Below are 18754 nucleotides of genomic sequence, written 5' to 3' on the forward strand. Positions count from 1 at the left end.
GATCCTGCTTGAACATACTGTCATTTCTTGTTACTTCATAATACTTCAATCACCAATATGTATGAGATTCCCAAGGACTATTTTAGAAACTCCATTAGGATACACTGCTTGCATATGTATTTTTTATTTCTTAAATGTAATTTTTATGCTAATAAGATAGGAAGCGGATGACTAACAGAAAAGCAAAATATGTAGTAAAACGATGATACCATTACATCAATCGTATTATCCATATTAATTTTTCTATTCAGGTAGTTAAGGAAAACCTTGCTACATTTTTATCATTTATTTATTTTATATACTTTGAAGCTTATTTCTGTGCAAGGCTGGCAAGTAATCACCAGGGGCCTCATGTATAACGCCGTGCGTAGAACTCACACTATAACATGGCGTAAGCACAAAAGTGGGAATGTGCGTACGCACAGAAAAATCCAGATGCAGGAATCTGTACGTACGCAAACTTTCACGTTCTTCCACTACATAAATCCCGATCAGCGTGAAAAGTAACGCACGTGCACGTGCCTTCTGTCCCGCCCCAACTCCTCCCAGAATTACGCCTCTTTGAATATGCAAATCGATATAAATAGCCTTCTGAGAAAAGACAATGAGAAAAGCACGGGGGAAAATATAAGAATTTCAGCGAATACCAAGTGGAGGCAAAGGAAAAACGTACTATTTGTTGGTTTAAACACTGGTATAATCAACAAAAGGAAGTTGATCGAGTGACAAGAGTGTCGGACAAACTCGAAAGCTCAAGTTCACAAAGTCACACAGTGCCTGAAATAAAAAAGAAATCACATATCAAAGTCGCCATGAAAAGGCAAGTCGTAGCCCACCGTCTGAGTGTCATACGAATGCTTATTAGGGTACAGACAAAAAAATAGGCACACAGTGGGGGAAAAAAGCACGAAATGTCAACTTTAATCTCGAAATTTCCACTTTAATCACGTAGTTTATTTTGCCATTAAAGTAGAACATAATAAACTTCATCTTAAAATCATTTAATTTACTAGTTTCTCAAATCCCATTGTAACTAAAGTAGGACATTAAATGCTTTGTTCTGTATTTGATCTTCTTTGTGCTCTGTGTGTGAATCACTACCTGCTTCTTAAATGGGCTTTCTCTTTCTCCAACAGGACACATAATCCATTACATTCGTGATATTACAGCTCTCTGAATAATTAAAATACTGAGATGTATACGTGATATTTTTTTCATGATGACAGGAATGAAAGCATGTTATTAAACATGGGAACACGGTGGCGCAGTGCTTGTTCATATCTCACGCAAGAGGCTTGCTGCGCCACGCGTGACCTTCAATGACATAATTTATCACAGCAGTACTGTCTGTTTCAAACATACTAACCTCCAATTCCTGTCCTTACTTTTCTTTCTCCAAATACCCAATCGCCACACAATCAGCTCTGTAATAGCTTAGATAGCCGATTCTTCAAAACTTTTAAGGAACATTGAAATATCTTCGTAGTACAAGTTTAATTATTCTGTCTATCTTTCCAGTGTCGCGTCAGCGCAAGAATACAACGCAATGCAGGAACAATCCATGAACTAGCTAGCGCTGCGGCACCGTGCCCTCACATGTTTAATTATTGACAATAGAGATTATTTAAATGAAGTTAAAGTTTTATCTGTATAATATAATCAACATATTTTGCTGCATTTCATCTTAAAAATGAATACCGTCATCATATGTAAATACGCGCTTTATAAAGTGGCGCAGGTTGTGCAATATTATAACCGTAGTGCAAGTTTACAGTGTGGTAATTGTACTTATAAGTACAAACAGTTCTACAAGGAGCACTTGATGGACTGATTGAGTGTGTTTAGAGTTCTTGGGATGAAACCTTTTCTAAACGAAGTCCATACTGGGAAGTCTCTAAAGTGTTTTTTGCCGTGGCTCAGGCTCATGCTGTATACCGATATTTCTCTTTCCGATCAGCTGCTGCTGTGATTCCCCACTCAGATACAGTGATATAAATACTCCGAGTGGTGCAGTGAGAGTAATATGGAAAAAGATGATCTGCTGTGGCAACCCTTAACGGGTGCAGCTGAAAGAAGAAGAAGATGCAGTGAGAGTTACAACGCTAAATCAGTTATGGTATTTGGAATACTATGGCTATTCCCTGGACCATTATATTGCTGCAGGTTAATTACAATCGGATGCATTACCCTAATAAACAATATGCAATTAGTTTCAGTGTATTTATAAAGCCGCGTCAGGAATGTGGAGCTAAGAAAGAAAGGGTGACCACGCAGGAACAGTAGCACTGCTTTGACGCTGGGTGCCACCAGTCTGCAAAACTGAGCGGAGAAATTGCGTACGCCAAGGTATGAGTTACCGTGGAAATCTCCGTGGCTTTACGCTAAGTTTAGGTTTTATACATCGCGATTTGAGCGTGGAAACGGAAGTATGCAACATTTCTGTGCGTACGCACCGTTTATACATGAGGCCCCAGGCCAGGATCGATTTTGTCCTTAGTTTTAGGGATGGACTCTATGTACATAAGAGCTGACAACCAATGAGTGCTCATCCTGAAGTACAATGCATAGAATGCATTGACAAGAAATAAAGGAATGGTCATGTTTTGGACCTCATAAATGGAAGAGAAACTCATCCGTCTGATGTATCATGCTTTACGTACCGTGACAGAATGAAGAGAAGAAAAGGGCCAGACATTGCTGCTGAGCTTTGTCAGGCAGTCAGGAAAAGGGATGAGCATGACTGAGCTGGAAGATCAGTATACAGTCGCTGAATTAGACATGCCAAACAATTTTCATATGGGAAACTGACATAGTCCGGAGACAAGATCAACAACTGCAGTCAGCAATCTCATGTATCCTACTGCTAAGAGTAAAGTAATGTGACATTGTCTTTAGGCAAGTCCAGAGAAGCTGTAGGTTTATTGTTTTGTGTCCATTTATCATTGTTGCATTTTCCTTGTGGTCATCCATTCCTGTAGCTGTTTTTACAATAATGGTGTCAATTTCGTTTTAATTTATTGCCTCTAGAATGTTATTTGTATATGGATGGATCCCATGAAGGCCTTTTCTTAACACATTCAATTCTACTGGCAATCACTCATGTTTGGGAAAGAACAGTATAGAACAAGGCAGCTCACATAATAAAAAGTGGACTTTTCTTCAAGTAGTTACATAATATAAAAAACAAAAACTTAGCATAACATATAACATTAGGATTCATTGTGATAAATGTCCTCCTTCTACATATGACTAAAACACTAAACTATGAAAACTTGTTTTAGGGAATGGAATGGCTAGGCCAAAAAAAAAAGCACAAAGAGACTTAAAAATATAATACGCCTGAAGCAAACCTAATAAAAAAAAATTAAACTCAGATTAGTACTATTTGATGCAAAAAGGAGAACATTTATAAACAAATAAAACTAATAATAAAGATTTAATTTTAAAATGGTATTGTAGGTACTTCCTAGGGAAAATAATAATACCATACCATACCATTTTTATTTGTTAAGCGCTTAAAAACACAGCATTACAACTGACCGAAGCGCTGTACAGTTAAAACAAGCAAGACTAAAAGCAAAATATTAAAAAAAAACAAACATTAAGAGAGAATTAAAACAGAGACACTAAAAAAAAAAAAAAAAACAGGTCAGGGGACCCAATAAAACAGAGAAATAGCAAAAAGCAAGTGGGAATAAGACAGGTTAAGAATTAAAAGCCAATGTGAAGAAGTACGTTTTTAGGTGTGATTTGAATGTGGCGACTGAAGTGGCTTGCCTAACCACTAAAGGTAAGGAGTTCCAGAGCTTGGGTGCACAGACAGAAAAAGCCCTTTCACCACGAGCTTTAAAATGTGCCTTGGGAACGGTTAGGAGCAGCTGATCTGCGGATCTAAGAACACGAGGGGGATTGTGACGATGGAGCAAGACACTCAAGTAGGCAGGGGCTAGACCATTTAGTGCCTTATAGGTTAAGAGGAGTATCTTAAAATCAATTCTGAAGCTAACCGGCAGCCAGTGTAGGGTTTTTAAAATCGGTGTAATGTGTTGGCTTCTGCTGCTTCCAGTTAAAAGTCTTGCAGCCGCATTTTGAACCAATTGGAGTCTCGAAAGAGTGGCTTTACTAATACCATATAGGCAGGAATTAGAATAGTCGAGCCGGGACGTAATGAATGCATGGATTACTGATTCCAGGAGGTGGTAAGGCAGAATTGGTTTGAGTTTGGCAATTCGCCTGAGATGGAAAAAGCAGGATTTTACTGTGCTGTTGACTTGAGCATCCATTTTCAGGACCATATCCATTTTGATTCCAAGATTGGAAACAGACGAAGTTACTGGAATGGGAAGAAAGTCGAGGTCAAGGGGTAGGGTCTGTTTGCGGTCGGGACTAAAAACAATGACCTCGGTTTTTGAATCGTTCAGGTGAAGGAGGTTTACAGCCAGCCAGTCCTTAATGTCAGATAAGCAGTTGAGAAGAGGTTTAGTGGAGTCAGTTGACTTGAGGGAGAAATAAATTTGGCAGTCATCAGCATATAGGTGATACGAGATTGCATGTTTTCTAAAAATTGCACCTAAAGGCAGGATGTAAATTGAAAAAAGTAGTGGCCCCAAAATGGAACCCTGGGGGACACCACATGGGAGTGGGACTGATTCAGATGAAAAATCATCTAGCATGACTCTAAGAGTCCTGTTGCAGAAATATGACCTGAACCAGTCGAGGGCTAAGCCAGATACACCAATATAATATAATATAATATAATAATATAATATACACATAATGCCAAATTCTAAATAAGCTTCCCTCAGTCAAAGACAAACTGCAATATGGCACATTTACATGTTAATGCTCTTTTTGCCTACATTAAAACTCGCATATGGTTGTTGCTTTTTTTTTTTTTTTTTTTAAACTTCTAGGAGCTTCTGTTTATCTTAGTTGACTTAATGCAGTTGGATTAAAAATTCCTTTCGCTAGAAATACTCATCGTTATCTAAAATACTCCACAGGTGCACTTTTTGAGTTACTGCTCTTCGAAACTGGAAAGCAGACAGGGGAAGGTACAAGTACAGCCATCGGTCAGGAAGCGATCGATTCAGTTATACAATTTTTTACAGGGAAGTTTTTCTGGTGCACACAATTCAGAAAAATAAATATTCATAATATTTATAATTTATAGATTATTTTCTTTTGCTTGAAATTTTCACATAAAGCAATTCAATAAAAAGTTGTACAGTAGGGCGTATGAAAATATTTCCTTCAGTAACAGACAATTTTAAATAATCTGAAACATTAATGATCTGAGCCATACTACCATGTGGCAGGTCAGCAGTTCCTTACAATTGTATATATAAATTCAAACCTTAAGACATGTGTGATGTGGGAGAAGAAAGCCTCAAAAGAAGAGAGAAAAAAAATTGAATCCATCTTTTTTTTTTTTTTTTTGCAGTCTTAGATTATTAAAATGACAAATTTGCAAAAATTATTAAGTTAAAAATAAGAAATGATATGTTGAACACGCTTCATCCCCTGCCCCAATTATGACTCTCTTAAAGGCTAAAAGGCAATGGAGGAAAAGACTGTAGCAAGAAACTGATAAAAATTTAATGAAAAAAAAATTTAAAAAATAAAGATACAGTTTTTTGGACAGACAATGTGGCTTGGATTGTTAACAAAAGATTACTCAGCAATAATACTCTGTACCAATCATGAAAAACTGACTGCAGCATTAAATAACAAATGAATGACAAGGTTAATGGACCATAAAATTGAATATGAATCAGCAGATTACTTCATACACACACACACACACACACACACACACACACACACACACACACAGTAAAAAAGATGAACATTTAATGAAAATTGCCTAGCTGTCAAAAACGGACATTTAAAAAGTCTGACACTCTATTTACAGAAACTGTATAGAGAAATAAATAAATTAATAACTAAAAAAGACAATCTGCTTATGCAGGTGCACATAGACAAATTCATTGGCTCTACTTACCTTTGTTCTTTTCTGCTTTTTCTATGGCACCAATATAGGTTGTTGAGACTGGTTGACTGTTATCAATAGATGGATCTAGTGCATATCCTACAGAAAGAAAAATACATTTCATATTGTGTATTTAAGTTTTGAACATAATAGGACTGTTTTCACAATTATTTTGTTAGAGAAAAATAAAAAACAAATACAAAATATAGAATTCAAAAAGAATTATATAGCAATAAGAGACTGAACTGACTGCAAAAATAAAAATAAGGTTCAAGGACTTGTGAAATACAAAAATCAATAGAAATTATCATAAAACATATAATTCAGACATACAGTATTGCTATTTTGTAAGTATGTTAACAGACTAGTCTGCAAGGTTTTAGACAGAAGACTAACTTTTGCTGATGATGGCATGGCAAAATGTTAACAGAAAGCAATTAATAAGCTGCTCAAAAAAATTAAAGGAACACTTTTTAATCAGAGTATAGCATCAAGTCAATGAAACTTCAGGGATATTGATCTGGTCAGTTAAGTAGCAGAGGGGGTTGTTAATTATTTTCAGCTGCTTTGGTGTTAATGAAATTAACAACAGGTGCACTAGAGGGGCAACAATGAGATGACCCCCAAAACAGGAATGGTTTAACAGGTGGAGACTGTTTTTTCACTAGTCTTGCATTTCGGTCAGTGTCACTACTGGTAGCATGAGGCGATACCTGGACCCTACAGAGGTTGCACAGGTAGTCCAACTACTCCAGGATGGCACATCAATAAGTGCCATTGCCAGAAGGTCTGCTGTGTCTTCCAGCCCAGCACAGTCTTAAGGGCATGGAGCAGATTCCAGGAGACAGGCAGTTACTCTAGGAGAGCTGGACAGGGCTGTAGAAGGTCCTTAACCCATCAGCAGGACAGGCATCTGCTCCTTTGGGCAAGGAGGAACAGCATGATCACTGCCAGAGCACTTCAAAATGACCTCCAGCAGGCCACTGGTGTAAATGTCTCTGACCAAACAATCACAAACAGACTTCATAAGGGTGGCCTGAAGGCCCAACTTCCTCTAGTAGGCCCTGTACTCACTGCCTGGTACCATGGAGCTTGATTGGCATTTGCCATAGAATACTAGAATTGGCAGGTCCACCACTGACACCCTGTGCTTTTCACAGATGAGAGCAGGCTAACCCTGATCACATGTGACAGACGTGAAGGGGTCTGGAGAAGCCGTGGAGAAGGTTATGCTGCTTGTAACATCATTCAGCATGACTGGTTTGGTGGTGGGGTCAGTGATGGTCTGGGGAGGCATATCCATGGAGGGACGCACAGACATCTACAGGCTAGACAATGGCACCTTGACTGCCATTAGGTATCGGGATGAAATCCTTGGACACATTGTCAGACCCTATGTTGGTCCAGTGGGTTCTGGGTTCCTCCTGGTGCACGACAATGCCCGGCCTCATATAGCGAGAGTATGCAGGCAGTACCTGGAGGATGAAGGAATTGATACCATTGACTGGCCCCCACGCTCACCTGACCTAAATCCAATACCACCAGGTTGCACCTCAGACTGTCCAGGAGCTCAGTGATGCCCTGGTCCAGATCTGGGAGGAGATCCTCCAGTACACCATCCGGTGTCTCATTAGGAGCATGCCACGAAGTTGTCAGGCATGGACAAGCATGTGGGGGCCATACAAACAACCAGAGTACGATTTTGAGTTGCTGCAATGAAATTTTAGCAAAATGGAATAGCCTGCCACATTATTTTTTCACTTTGATTTTCAGGGTGACTTTGAATTCAGCCCTCTGTAGGTTGATAATTTTCATTTCCATCAAATGATGTGTCATCCTTTCGTTCCTAACACATTGCCCAGTCCATATCAGTATAGATATCTAGCATTATTTTTCCCCCATTGAGATCTAATGTGTTTTCAAAGTGTTACTTTAATTTTCTTGAGCAGTATACAGCATATTAAATGTAACTGAAGCACAAGAAATCACTTAGAATGAATTTTAAAGCAGCTGTCAATATACCAGGCTGTTGGTTCAAATGCCGTAAACGCCAGAAGTGACTCTACTCCGTTGGGCTCTTGAGTAAGGCCCTTAACCTGCAATTGCTTCATCTAGGGTATGAGGTTGATCTACAGCCTGCCCTACAAACAGGTCCTCCAGCTTACAGGGAAAACTTGGGGGTTGATAGCAGGACCAGTACTACAGCCAATATAAAAAAAAAAAAACCTCACACTGGTCCAGTGTGGTGCTGAGGTGTCACCTGCTGCACTTGGGTCTTAAAATTGGGATCCTGAAGTGTTTCGTCGTGTGATGGGTGCAGCAACGTGCTGCTCTCTCTCTCTCTCTCTGCCAAGATACCACACGGGAGACTAATCACACTACAAGGGACTGGGTGTGAGCAACAACCAGTAAAAGGTTCTATTTGTTTATTACTGCCAATCTCTGCAAAGGCTTTTCGTTCATCCTAGTGTTTCTGTTAAAACTTGACTGTGGTCACTGTTCCCAATTTTTCAGCTTTTCTTCTCCCTTAGCTTTCAAAACTTTTTGCTTTCCCCCATATTTTTTTCATAGTCATAGTGGTTTACAAGATGACTAAAAACATCTATAGTAAAAGATTTTAATAGCAATGGAGTAAATGGGGAAAGAAAGTTGGAAATGTATTAATTTGGACATATCCTGTTGCTTGGAAAATGCAGTAGGAAGTAAATTTGTGACAATGGGTGAAACTGGAAGAGTCCTAAAGGTTTTTAAATGTTAAATCCAAAAGTACATGAAAGCACAGAGTATTGTACTCTGGTACCTCCAGCATTACCTCATAAAATTTGCTGAAGTAGAATCTTGTTCAATATCCAATCATCCTCAAACGTTTTGTAAAGAATACGGGGTTCAAATATAATTTTTAAAAACTGACTTACTGCCTTGGGGAAGCACAGTAGTGCAAAGGTATAGCTGCTGCTTCACAGTAAGAAGACCAGGGTTTACATCCTTGATGCTCCCTGCATGGAGTTTGCATGTTTTCCCCATTTCTACCGACTGTTCTGGTCTTCTGCCACAGCCCAAAGACATGCAGGTCAGGTGAACTAGCACTGCTAAACTGATACAAGTCTGTGTGTGTGTTTACCGGGTAATGGACTGGAACCCTGTCCAGGTGTTGCTCCTGCCTATTGCTAATGACTGCTGGGGTGGACTCTAGCTGCCCTGTGACCCAGGCTAAACAGATTAAGAAGATGGACATACAGTATTTATTCACTCCATACCCATATATATATATATATATATATATATATATATATATATATATGATGCCAATTCACATTCATTGTTACACATATGAAACTAACATTGAATCACAAGAATGTCACATGCTCAGGAGAAAATGTTCAGGAGAAAACACCAAGTAAATAAAAGGAGATCTGATAAAGTACTCAGAAACTGTCAGTCGATCAGCCAGTCGCAACAGTTTTTATTCATGTTTGCTAGTCCATGTCTCACTGCATCAATGCACATCAGTAACAATTCCCACAACTAGATGCGTCACAATAGAAAGGTAAACAGACCCCACTGGAATCACATTGAACCCTGTAATTCCTTTCTGCATAGTACATACACGCCAAAGATGTGACTTGTTTGCCTATATTCATGTTATTTGAACTCACAAAAAAACAACTCACAAGAAGGATCTTAACAATAGGTGATATTTTACATTGACTGGATATATTTAGCGGGACTTAATTGAGCCTCTTAGGTTAAACAAGTTAAAACACCACCACCACAAAAAAACAAAACAAAATCACATGGGGGACTGTATGTAGTGAATTACACTATGTGAATATTTTTTTTTACACAAAAGTAAGATGATGAAATCTTAATAAAGCAGTAGAAAGGAAAATATTTAATAATAATGAAGGTCTGAAACTGTTACCATTTAAACACTTTAACACAACAAAGACAAACTCTTAACATTATAACATCACACAATGGACATACAGTACAGCATATCATTACACAAGTTTGTGATTCCTAGCATGTTCTAGCAGTTTAGGACTTTAGGATCATAACTAAAGTCTTAACAAAAGTCAGTACTTACCAAATGTAGAAAATGTTCTCCTCTGCTGCTCAAACATAAAGTCACTAACATGCGCGGGTTCCGCATAACCAGACAACATGTTTCTATGAGCGGCCATTTGCTGAGTCTTAAAAGGATTTATTGGGCCAAACTAGTAATCAAAACAGAAAAACAAAACATTTATCATTATAAGACAGCAATATGAAGTAAATATGTTATGCACAAATTATATTCTGTAACATACAAATGCCCCTTGACGGGCACCATATTATATTAGAATATGCTCCAGCTTTATGCAATCATGATTTGGATCACAAAGTTATGGAATTCTGCACATTCTATTAAAGAACCTGATTTAGAATTGGACTATGTATAGATATAGAATTAAGAAAAATATATTACTTTCTTTTTCAAAATTATTCATGACACTTAAAATGTTTTTGCTCTCAAAATGAGAAGGATAAAATATCTACACACAGGTTATCATAGGTTACTGTTACCTAACAAATGCTTTTATAAAAAAAAAATAATAATAAAAAAAAAAAGACGGTTGGTCAAAGTGTACAGCAACATTTACATAAAAGAAAACACCAGTAAATTACAAAATTTTGCCCAAAAATAGATTTTCATTGAATAGTTACTACATTAAAAGTCAAAATTACTGTTCTAATTTAGAACAGTTTAGAATTGGTTTATGTATTCACTCATTAAGTTTTATCATAGACATTTTATTAAGATATCATTAAATTGATTTAAAAACTACACCCAAGGGATTGCTAGTGTTTATAATAGCCTTTATTTGAAATCTGTCACATGGAATACCCAGAACTGAGCATTGGGCATGCCAGTACCTGGCAACCCAAGTGAACAGAATAACAAGTTTCAGCAATGCTAATGCAATGACAAAGGTTTCTCTAATAACCAATATAACCAATAACCAGGGAAGTTGATCATTAGGGTACTGAAACAATGGATACAAATTATGAGGCTTTGCAGCCATATGTGAATAATCAATGTATAAATCAGGCATTGCAAACAGTAATGGCCATTATAAACACTAGTATTGCCTTGGCTATAATTCTAAATTAGTTCAATGGTATCTTGATAATAAAAGCCATCACTTTTTATCAAAAGCATGAAAATTTCTGGGTGACTCCAATATATATATTTTAGCCCATTAATCTAGAAACTATATGTGTATATAGTTTTTACACACGCACACACACACCCCTATATTTTCTAGATTAAAGGGGTTGAAATATAATTTGCAATTGCTGGATGAGGGCCTGACATGTGGAGATTTCTGTTGATTGCCTCTGTCTATTCAAGTGTTTAGGATTGTGATAGGTGGGAATGGGTAGTTGACAAATTAAATGGAAGAATAAAATAATTCAAGTCTTTTAAAAGCATTTCTGTTTTTGCTCAATTGTTGCACAAAGCAGAATAAATGTTTTAGGCAGTGTGCCAGCACTTAATGAGGATGAAGACTGTAAAAAATACTCTTGCCATGTTGAAAAATATACCAAGGTTAGCATTGCCAACACTGAAAAGAATTTAAAGTGATTTTAAACCCATTAAAATTACAGAATGGAAAAATATACAATCAAACAAAGGGTTAAGATTTTTATTGTCATTAATAAGATATTAAACCGCTTGTCTTTTACTGGGTGATATATACATTTAAATGTTTTACCACAAAACACCAATAAAACAGTCACTTCAGTTCTAAGATGTCACTAATACACTGTTGTCAAATAAGAAACTTTGCGAACATTCATAACAGGAGGGCCTACGCCTTCCCCAGACTTCCCCAGACCACATGGGGGCGACCACCCTGGCGGCTAAGGGGACCACGGGTACAGAGCTTTGAAGCTCAACCCTGTAGGGGCCCGTGGTCAGCGCCAGGGGGTGCCCGGATGCCTTGGGAGCCCTGGACCTCAGCACTTCCGCCACACCCGGAAGTGCTTGGGTTGGGGTTGGGGGGGGGGTTTGGGTCGGCGGGGGTTCGGGAAAGAGGATCAGGGACACTCGGAGTGCTTCCGGGTACGCAGCCGGTACTTCCACCACACTGGGGAGTGCCGGTGGAAGATTGCCAGGAAGCACCTGGAGCACATCCTGGTGGCTATAAAAGGGGAAGCCTCCCTTCATTCAGGACTAGATGACCGGTGAGTGGTCGAGGGCAGGACTAACGAACGTCAATCCTGTGACGGACAAAGACCCAACGGAACATGCGCAGGAGCTCCACGGCTCACAGCCGGACGGGAGGATGGAACGAACTGTAAGTTCACCACCAGCTGATGTTTTGATTTTGCTGGCGGCTGTATGGGAGCTGGAGGAAGCCCTTCGGCCCGTACAGTCGCTTTTTCAGGTCCTGTGCTTAATACGAGGGGTGATCGATGGGATGGAGAAGAAAACTGAGACTTCCCTGACGACCATAAAGAAGTGGGGGGGGGGGGGGGGGGGGATGTACAACGTGGAATTCTCCAGCCAGAGCGTTGATGCGGTACAGGCGAGTACTATCGGTACCGTAAAGGAAAGGGGAAGTCCCAGCAAAGGGAGCCGAGACAGGGGTGACCAGACTTAAGTAGCGGGGCGTCCTACAGTAGATCGGGGGACAAGTATGGAGCAAGCAGTGGGAGGAGAGACAAGGGGGAGGTGCCGGCTTGTATGTGTCGGCACCCAGACCACCCCGTGCCAAGAAGCTGCGGCGTTTGTAACCCGATCGAGAGGAGTGCAAACAGCACAGGTCCCTCTACGTCCCATAAGGGGATCCAGGCTGTTGTAGCAACCCAGAGTAACGGGAGGCACCGGAGTAAGAAAGGGGGTTCTCCCGACAGAAGGAAACGTGAGCCAGAGAGCTCACGTACGTTGACAGAGCGCTCTCCACGGAGATGGAGAGCAGCCCCAAACCTGGCTGAGGAGACACAAGCATGGGCATTCCCATCCTGTTTTCAAGTCCGGAGGGCACTGGAAAGGCAGAGGGTCCGTCGATGTTACAAGTGTCATGGGGTCGGTCATCTGTGGAGACGTCGTCCATACACCATGATGGAAGGTGCCATTAGGCGGTTTTGGGACGACGTCTCTGCGCTTTAGGTCTCTTATTTTGCAGGACCGGAACGTGGACAATGGCATGTTGGCGCCCCACCGTGGGAAACACTCAGCCCTTGCGGGATGGGCCGCTTTGCTGTACGGGCTTCAGCTGGTGATGGGGCTGTGTGCCAAACGGCTGGGGACCCTACCCAGCCAGGACACCAGGACGGCCCACGAGAGGGACGATACCTCCCCTGGGCCACGAGAGGGCAGCCGCCTGCGTTTGCTTGGGGGCCACTGGAACAGAGCTGGGAAGCTCATCCCTATGGGAGGACGTGGCCACTGCCAGGGGGCGCCTAGACGGTTATGAAACCCTGGATGGCAGCACTTCCGCCACACCAGGAAGTGCTGCCGGATGAAATCCCAGGGACACCTGGAGTGCTTCCGGGTGCTCTCCTGACACTTCCGCCACACCAGGAAGTGTTGTCAGACGGAGCACCTGGAGCTCATTCGGGTCATTATAAAAGGGGCCGCCTCCCTCCAGTAGACGAGCCGGAGTTGGGAGGAAGGAGACGGAGCTTGTGAGGAGGGGAGTGGAGGTCCAAGGAAGAGAAAGAAAGAGAGAAAGAAGAGTTGTTGGAATAAGGCATTGTGGTGCTTAACATAATAAAGGAGTGTGCTTCTGGACATTCTGGTGTCTGTCTGTCTGTGTCCGGAGGCTGGCTTTCCACTATAGACACACACACACTTGTATATATATTATATGTATGTATGCATGTATACACATACTGTACCGTCGGCCCTGCCGCAGACAGACTCAGGAGGCACACTAGTAAAAACAAATGAATGTTATATTTTCTTCGTCTGTGGGCTGCGTCTTCCCTATACCCACAAACACAACAGTCCCAAAAGCACAAACAGGAACACCAAAACAAAAAACACTCTTCTTACCTCCACTCCTTCTGGCAGCTTTGTCAACTCTGGCTCCTTGAGTGGTGGGTGTCGGCTTCTCTTATAGCCCACCCGGAAGCACTCCAGGTGATAACTGACCTAAATTAGGCTGCACTTCCAGGTGTGGCTGTGTCCCAGCCCAAAAAGGCTCAGGAAGCTGTGCAGCTCCCCCGGCAGGGCCACGGAGCCCAACAGGGATGCAACCCAGGAGGGCTGCCACCAAGTGTTCTGGGGGACGTAGTGTGCATCCCATGGCCGTTCCCCTGGATCCAGTGTCAAAGAGGCGTCCCAGCCAGGCGCCAAAATTATTATATTATATATATGTACACACACACTTTTGTATTTGCTAAAGGCTTGGAATTAGCAAAGCACTTGGTTGATACTTAGAAATCTACATCATGCTGGCTGTTCCAAAGGACTTGCTAGGGCTGAATATTTTGTGGAATCAGTTCTATGTGGAAGTACGATGGAACTTTAAAAATAAAGTTTTGTGTAAACCTCATCTTTATTTGTTTACAAACTTTACTTTTTAATTAGGAGATTAAGACTTTCAATGAAATAAAATGGAACAGGACATCTGGTCAAGTAAACTTTTAGTCTGTGAGCCTACTTCTTGGTGTCCTATCCTAGCTCTGAAATAATTTGGGCATACTTTACATTAGAGTGCTTTTGAAAGTTGTACTTCTAGAATACAGCCACAGTTTTTGCAAATACCACACAAACTGTTTTTAACTCCCACCCCGTTCTGCCAATTTTCTTTGCACCAATCCTTTTCGGTGATGCACTGACTTTTTGCATTTTACTACTTCTTAATTTAAACCATGTGTAAGGTGAATCACTTTACAAATACTGAAACATCATGAATATTGACACCTAGTGCATTTAAAGAGTACTGCAGAGAAAATGGACTATGTATAGCTAGAGAAAGTAAGTTGCAATATGTGTCTTTTTGAAATTTTTTTTTTTTTTTTTTACAAAGGTGCATTGCTTTGAAAAGATAGGGCTCATTTGTCCAACATTGGCCAGTAAGGAGAAAGAAAGAAAGAAAGAAAGAAAGAAAGAAAGAAAGAAAGAAAGAAAGAAAGAAAGAAAGAAAGCTCTACCTTTCAAATAAACCAATCCACTAAGGTGAGCAATCTTATTACACTAGGCAGATAATACCCGATTCACGTACACCTATTCAACATCAGATGTAGAGTGCAAAGGAATTTTGCATTAACATTCCATAAATTACTAAAAACATCTCTTTTTAAGTTTTAGATTCACACATGACGACACTCAGAATTAAGCAGGCTTAGAAAATGGTATGATATGGAAATTATTAGTGAACCATCTTAAGCATATTTAAAAGCCAATGGGGTAAAAAATCAAGTGGATTAAAAACCAAATACAAAAGGTGCAATAAAATCCACTTACAGTCTCAGAGTAGGCTAACTAAAGCCCCATGATGAACAATGAAGAAGATAAAAATAACTTAAACAGAACATTAAAAGTGTCTAAAAACAATTAAAACAATCCAGATATTCATTTATTTTCTATATCCCTACTACACACTTCATGGTATAGCTCTTTCACATAATGAATGTGTAACAGCAAATGGAAACATAACTGGTTTCAAGTACATACTGCAGCACTGTAGTGTTCAGTAATAACTTCTAAACTTTTAACTACATCAGTCAATCTGCAAGGGGATTAAAATATGTCACTGAAAGCTCATTTACTGACCTACTATTAAGAAAGAAAAAAAAAAAATCAGCTACTTCAACAAATTTGTCCTAAATGAGAATACCAGTATTTATTTACAAGGACAAATCAAGGCTCAAGTATGACATGTACTGTTAGGGAAGCATTTGTCTGTTAAGGAAGCATGAGGTGTAGATGAAAAATTTGTCAGCTGCAAAGTATGTCAAGAAAAAGTCAGTTGTGATGGAACTAGGGTTCTGAGATGTCTTAAAAGTCCACACTGTAATTTCAGAACATGGCCAGTATTTGACACCAGCGCCTTTTGTGGTGCTGGGAGATGGAGAGAGGCTTGTGGATTATGAATAATTAACTGCTCCACTCATGTAAAGCAGAAAGTCTCTTACACTCTAGATAGGGTAGATTGCCCAAGTTACTTTTGTTATGTGTTGCTGTAACTCGGCACACATGGCGGTATTCTGTAATGATATTACAATGATTCAAAGGTGATTCATTCCAAGTTAATCTAAAATTCCTACAAAATACGATGCTGTATTGGCACAAAATTTTCTAAAATTTTGCTTCATCATAAAATGGATTTGAATAAACAAACAGTAGAATTACAAATTACTTTTGCTTACTCAAACACAGCATCCTCAGCTATTATCTTTTTACCATCTTCTGAACAAAAAAAAGCAACTTTGTTGTGATTCACCGTAGCTTCACTATAGCACACATTTGACATTTTCTTATCGTGCATGCAAACGACATGCCATTCGGTACTGCTTTGACTTGTAGTGTAATCCGTTTATTTCAGATTAATCTGTGTACACAGTACAATGGATTCCTGGTAGCTGGCAAGCTTTGCTTGAAGTGGAACCCTATTTCCGGCAGTACTCTGTTTAGTTGGTGTCTGGTCCCTAGTCCTAATTTATTATTACTTTTACATGATGGGGTGGCGGTGTTCCATGTTGGAAGTTAGAGCATGTGTATATTAGTATATGATATCTTCCAAGCAAAGCTCTGAGCACCGGTTGTAAGGGCCCACTTCAAGAACTGCTTGCAAGACCAACAAGTACCACCACCCTTGGCACTTTCCTTGTACAGTACCAGAATCTCTCTGTATAGGTTATATAAAACATCACAAGGGTAAGCTCCAGCTGTCCCACAACCCTACCCTGGAGTGAGTTAGGAAAAATTGAAGGATGAATAAAAAAATGATGCAATGTCACTGACAAGTTGCATTTAGCCTAGGGATCAGTGACCCATAATATGGGCTGACATCCATCATGCAAATGAGTGTCTTTATGGGACAAATTAGAAGGGGGCAAAACTGCCGAAGTCGCAAAAGAATTAAATTTGGGCAGCAAAAGTGCGGAACCATTTTAAGGATAGTGAGCTAACTAAAAGAGAGATGTAAACAGCGAGAAAGCATGAGCACTCTGCACCTACAATCACATGGTGCTACCTGTGTCCTTCCCATTCAAACATTGTGCAGAATGCACGAATGAGGCGCTTCTTTCCTTCGGCTACATCCACAGCACATTCCTAATAATCTAGCATTAATAATAACAATTCTTTACATTTATATTGCTCTTGTTCTCACTACTCTAACTGATTATCATAGTGAGCGGGGAGCACAGCATAGGAACCTCACATGCCTCCTGCTGTGCATACGAGTGCCTGGCAGTTTTCTTCCGAGTGGTGCAAGATTCATATAAGCAAAAAAGTGACGGCTGCAGTTTGGCACTTTGAGGAAACCTCTGCAAACATTTGAATCCAACTGACGATTTTTATTTATATTGATGATGTGTCTAGCCAATCTGTGAGGGATGACTCATTGACCAATGTCTTAGCCCTAGATTATTATTAGCACCATCAATATGATAAGGTGAGCAGTGGTAGTACTGCTGCCATGCAATAAGCAGAAAACCCAAAGTCCATGTGGGTTTCCTACAGGTGTTTTGGTTTCCACCCACAGTCCAAAAACATGCAGTTATGTATTAACCTAGAAGAGGAACAAGATGAAGTTTCTGAATAAAAAAAATGAGTAAGATACCCTAAGTTCTTGTCTATAAGCCGGACTCATGTATTAGCCGGAGACCAAAAATCATACGAATTTTTAAAATAAAATCGTATCATAGATAAGCCGGACTCATGAATAAGCCGAACGTACTATAACCTATAACTAATAGAAGGGAGGGAGGTCAGTGGTCTCACTCGCGCCCATTTAATTTCTTTAAGGGGGGAGAGAGTGTGAGATATTGGCGTCTCTCTCACTCCCCGCATGGCGCGGTTGGAGCGGCCGGAGCGCGTTCTTTCTGCTCTGGGCGTCGCCGAGTCAACACGAGCGCGTAGCGGTCATTTAAATTGTGATTTTATATGTAAGCATATTTAAATATATATCGCGGATTTCTGCGGACAATGGGTCTTTTAATTTCTGGTACATGCTTCCTCAGTTGGTTTGCCCAGTTGATTTCATACAAGGGACGCTATTGGCAGATGGCTGAGAAGCTACCCGGCTTACTTTTCTGTCTCTCTTGCGCTGACTATCTGTGATCCTGACGTATGGGGATTGAGCAGGGGGGCTGTTTGCACACCTAGACGATACGGACGCTCGTCTAAAAATGCTGAAAGATTATCTTCACGTTGCTATCTTTTGTAAAGCTGATTCCTGAAAAGACATGCTGCACAGTGCTTCGCATACTTAAAAGCTCGAAGGGCACGTATTGATTTTTGACTGAAAAACAAACTCTCTCTCTCTCTCTCTTTGTCTGCTCCTGACGGAGGAGGTGTGAGCTGCCGCCTTCAACAGCTTTGTGCCGTGGTGCTTCGCATACTTAAAAGCCAAACAGACATATTGATTTGTTTGCTTCACTCCTTTGAAGAGGAAGATATGTTTGCATTCTTTTAATTGTGAGACGGAACTGTCATCTCTGTCTTGTCATGGAGCACAGTTTAAACTTTTGAAAAAGAGACAAATGTTTGTTTGCAGTGTTTGAATAACGTTCCTGTCTCTCTACAACCTCCTGTGT

At 40.3% G+C, this 18754-nt stretch overlaps 1 protein-coding gene across 1 annotated transcript in view; it reads right to left on the reverse strand.

Annotated features, from left to right (window-relative positions):
* Positions 1-18754, reverse strand: part of cdc40 (cell division cycle 40 homolog (S. cerevisiae)) — a 73973-nt gene that overhangs the window by 40349 nt on the left and 14870 nt on the right. The window contains exons 3-4 of the mRNA XM_028797602.2: positions 10080-10209; positions 6005-6091 (exon numbers count right to left, since the gene is read on the reverse strand). Coding sequence (XP_028653435.1) covers positions 6005-6091; positions 10080-10209 — 217 coding nt within the window. The remainder of the gene's footprint in view (positions 1-6004; positions 6092-10079; positions 10210-18754) is intronic.

The sequence above is a fragment of the Erpetoichthys calabaricus genome, chromosome 3 (genome assembly GCF_900747795.2).
Source record: "Erpetoichthys calabaricus chromosome 3, fErpCal1.3, whole genome shotgun sequence".
In the NCBI taxonomy this organism is placed as follows: domain Eukaryota; kingdom Metazoa; phylum Chordata; class Cladistia; order Polypteriformes; family Polypteridae; genus Erpetoichthys; species Erpetoichthys calabaricus.